At 30.4% G+C, this 1,442-nt stretch overlaps 1 protein-coding gene across 1 annotated transcript in view; it reads left to right on the top strand.

Moving 5' to 3' along the window:
- LOC106876345 (uncharacterized) overlaps positions 1-1,442 on the top strand; it is a 23,313-nt gene that overhangs the window by 16,138 nt on the left and 5,733 nt on the right. The window contains exon 10 of the mRNA XM_014924846.2: positions 383-406. Coding sequence (XP_014780332.2) covers positions 383-406 — 24 coding nt within the window. The remainder of the gene's footprint in view (positions 1-382; positions 407-1,442) is intronic.

Below are 1,442 nucleotides of genomic sequence, written 5' to 3'. Positions count from 1 at the left end.
TATATATATATATATATATATATATTTGTAAATACGTGCGCAATAATCACTGTAATATAATAATCCATTACCAAGTGATGAAACTTGGTTATCTGGTGACAAATATACAAAACAGAAAGAGCTGTCACTTCCTCAATTATAGTTTCATTGTCCTAAAACTATCCTTAATACAACAATGACATCCAGCACAACACCACATGAATATGATGACAAGTCCGAATTGAATGATGCTTCAAGTTATATATGAATTGTGTTGAGTAAATTTGAAATTTCTGTAGCTGGAATCAAAACAGCTCCATGATTTTATATTTCTAATTGTTTATATTATTAAAATTGACTTCATTTTTGTTAATAAATTCAACTGTCACATTTTCCTTTACAGTAATGCAGATAGTAGCGCAAAAGAGTAAGTATATATTATATATTTCTTTATATCTCACAAGGGACTAACAATAGAGAAGACAAACAAGGACAGACAAAAGGATTAAGTCGATTGCATTAACCCCAGTGCTTAACTAGAACTTGTTTAATTGACCCCGAAAGGATGAAAGAAAAAGTCGCCCTCAGGTGAATTTGAACTCAGAACATTAAAGGCAGACGAAATACCACCAAGCATTTCGCCCAGCTTGCTATCGTTTCTGCCAGCTCGCCACCTTATTTAGTATATAATATCAATTTCTGTTAATTGGGTGTGACCTGCTCCTGCTCTATAAGGACATTTAACGCCCAGGCTCGCCTGGTGGACATTGATGATTTTAGTAACATTTAATTGTCAATGATACAAATATACATGTCATAAAATATTATTAATTTGAAATTGTCATCATGTTAACTTGTTTCAAATAAGACTACATTATATATATTAAAGTTGGGCGCAATTCTTTGAGCAAAATCTACCCAAGGTAGAAGAAACAAACACGAACGGCAATACACATATGTGTCACGAAGCTTGTATTTACATTTAGAATAATGTATACTTCTCCAAATTAATAATATTACTAATCTTTCCTACAATACAGAACTTTATAGTAGCAAACAAAATGTATGATTGATGTATACTAAGACTTATCCTGCTATAGATTCTGACATACCAAAATATGTAAATTGATAAAATTTTAAATCTAATATTAATTGTTTTAACCTGGAAATAGAACTTAAATTATTTTCTTTTCTGGCTATGTAAAGAAATTTCTAACGTATATACTCGTAGTTGACAGTTTTTCTCTGCCTATCAACGAACGTTAGTGAATAACAATGATATATATTAAGGTTTTCTTCACATGCTGCAGCATTAAATGATCACTCTACTTCCAAATTTGAAACGAGTACCACGTATGTATGTATGTATGTATTTAAGTATGTATGTATGTATGTATGTATGTATGTATGTATGTATGTATGCATGCATGTATGTATGTATGTATATATATGTGTATATATAT

This window comes from Octopus bimaculoides, chromosome 1, assembly GCF_001194135.2.
Source record: "Octopus bimaculoides isolate UCB-OBI-ISO-001 chromosome 1, ASM119413v2, whole genome shotgun sequence".
NCBI lineage: Eukaryota > Metazoa > Mollusca > Cephalopoda > Octopoda > Octopodidae > Octopus > Octopus bimaculoides.
This window is presented reverse-complemented; position numbering and strand designations above follow the sequence as displayed.